The 2,500-nt window shown below is 41.6% G+C and overlaps 1 protein-coding gene across 1 annotated transcript in view; it reads right to left on the bottom strand.

Moving 5' to 3' along the window:
• Positions 1 to 1,578: 1,578 nt before the first annotated feature.
• The window catches only part of LOC143019669 (uncharacterized), a 124,067-nt gene continuing 123,145 nt past the window's right edge, over positions 1,579 to 2,500 (bottom strand). Inside the window, exon 2 of the mRNA XM_076175586.1 lies at positions 1,579 to 2,091. Within this exon, the coding sequence (XP_076031701.1) occupies positions 1,589 to 2,091 (503 nt within the window). The 3' untranslated portion in view covers positions 1,579 to 1,588. The remainder of the gene's footprint in view (positions 2,092 to 2,500) is intronic.

Below are 2,500 nucleotides of genomic sequence, written 5' to 3' on the forward strand. Positions count from 1 at the left end.
GTCTTTCAGAAGAGCCTCGCTGACCAACATGAGACCAAATAGTCCACTTATAATAAACTAAACTCACCATCCCACTCCCATGCAGTGGGAAGTGAAAAACCCCACTGCTGGGTTATTTAGGCCGATGTTGGGTCGCCTCCCCGCCTGGCCAGGGCTGTCGGGAACCAGCGCGACATAGCCCGCAGCGGTTCCCGGGAATCGAACTCACGACTACCTGAATATGAGTTCGACATGGTATCCACTGGGCTACAACGTGGCTTTCCATCTATAAAAAACAGAAATAGTTCTAAATTGGTTCCATCGATCTCCAGACAAAAATTCTGCCTTTTTTTTTTGTATAAAATTCTTTTTAATTTAGAGCTTAATTCAACCTAATTTTTATTGACGCTTTGGGAAAATCTAACATAGTAAATGAAAATGTTAATTTCAAAGATAGTTTTGTTTTAATTATATATTGATATGTTATGGGCTTTAATGTAAGCAAGAAGGTGTTAGGTGAATTTCTTGTAGTTCTGACATAGATTTTGTCATTGTTGATAATCGAGTTCTTGAAATGTAAAGCCTTGGACACTGACCCCAGGTCACCGCTGTACTAGGTCACAGTGATCATGCCTAGGTTGCACTTCTAGTTATCAAAATCTTAGGTCACGGTTCGTGATGATTATTTCTAGCTTGTAACTCTAGTTACAACCACAATTCACGCATTATTCCAGAAATATAGACCATCTAAATTATGGTCACGTTGATCACATGTCTTTAGTTCACCTCGACCATTTCCTCATCCCGTCCACCAATTTTTATTTTTTTATTTTTTTATTCTTTATTTTTTGTGACGTAATCACTGTTTGGGTCGGTGAGAACGTAACAGCTAAGGTCACATCAAAGTTGAGTGTGTTGCAGTTGACGATGGATCTACCATATGATAAGAGAAACCCTGAGATAGTTTGGCAAACGTAGTCCATTCTAAGACGTTTTCTCATGATTTGGGAAAGTCCAGGAGCCATTGCCTCGCTTACCTATCTTTCGTAAATATTTTTATTCATTTTTTATTTTTTTATTTTTATATTTTTTGTATATTTTTAAGTAACGGTCCTACTTCAAGTGGGCACCCTCCCCTCTCGTCCTCCGCTTGTGTCGCCCTCCTCGAGGGAGTTTTAAAGCTCATTACGCGGATGAAGCTGGCACTTCTTCCTTGAGGTTGGGGGGTGGGGTTAAGGGTGAGGGTCGAGGGGGATGTCCCCCTCGAAGTGCAATGTCACACTTGACACTTGCCCTCAAGGTGAAAGGGGATGATGGGGGGGGGGGAAGGAGAGAAGGGGTAGATTTTTTTGTTATTTTTTTTTTTAATCTTTTTTATTTTTTATTTATTTATTCATTTTTTCTCATCCCGCGTGGTTGACTTTGAAAACGTCTCCGGACGGGAAGTGTCTACGGACTTACGGACACGCGTACAGAATTACGCAAACCTGACGGACACGATCACTCGGGTCATGCACACACACACGGACACGGACACGCAGACACCCCCCCCCAAAAAAAAAAAAAAAAAAAAAACACTGGGGAGGGGGGTGACGATGATGAGTCAAGTTTACGAAGGGCTTTGCGTAGAGGCCGGGAGCGCTTGTGTCTTGGGCTTGCTGACCGACGTCGGAACCACTTGAAGAGGTTTGGTGGTACTCGAAGGCTGAGTCGAAGCCGTGCTGGAGGGCGACTCAGGTTTAATCGTGACCGTCACCGTGCTGTTGGTGCTATTGGTGTTGCTGTTGCTGGAGTTGCTGGTGTTGGTGTTGGTGTTGGCGGTGGTAGTGGTAGTATCCGAGTCGTTACTGTTCTCGTTAGGGGTCGTCACCGCCGGGGGTTCTGGAGGAACCAGACCCTCCTTCATCCTCTTCTTCTGCTTCATCCTCCGGTTCTGGAACCAAATCTTGACCTGCGTCTCGTTCAACTGCAGCGCCGAGGCGATCTCGATCCGCCGAGCTCGCGTGAGGTACTTGTTGAAGTGGAACTCCTTCTCGAGCTCCGTCAGCTGCTTCGTCGTGAAGTTTGTCCTTCCGGTGCCGCCGCCGAAGCCGCCGTACTCCGTCTTCGGCGCTGTTGGAGCAAAGAGAAGAACAGTCTTTTAGTTCTTGGTTCTTATCAATGTTTGGGGAAAAGAAAAGAAAAGAAAATAAAAAAGAAAAAAGAAAGAAAAGAAAGAAAAAAAATATATATATACATGTATATATATATATATTTAGTTCCTGGTTCTTATCAATGTTGGAAAAAAAACATTCTTTTAGTTCCTGGTTCTTATTAATGTTGGAGGAAAAGAGAAAATATATTCTTTTAGTTCTTGGTTCTTATTAGTGTTGGAACAAAGAGAAGAACAGTATTTTTAGTTCTTGGTTTTTATCAATGTTGGAGGAAAAGAATATACATATATATTTATATATATATATATTTTTATATATTTTTATATATATATATATATATATATATATATATATATATACATATACAT

This window comes from Oratosquilla oratoria, chromosome 3 (genome assembly GCF_046742065.1).
Source record: "Oratosquilla oratoria isolate Oo_2021 chromosome 3, ASM4674206v1, whole genome shotgun sequence".
Lineage (NCBI taxonomy): Eukaryota > Metazoa > Arthropoda > Malacostraca > Stomatopoda > Squillidae > Oratosquilla > Oratosquilla oratoria.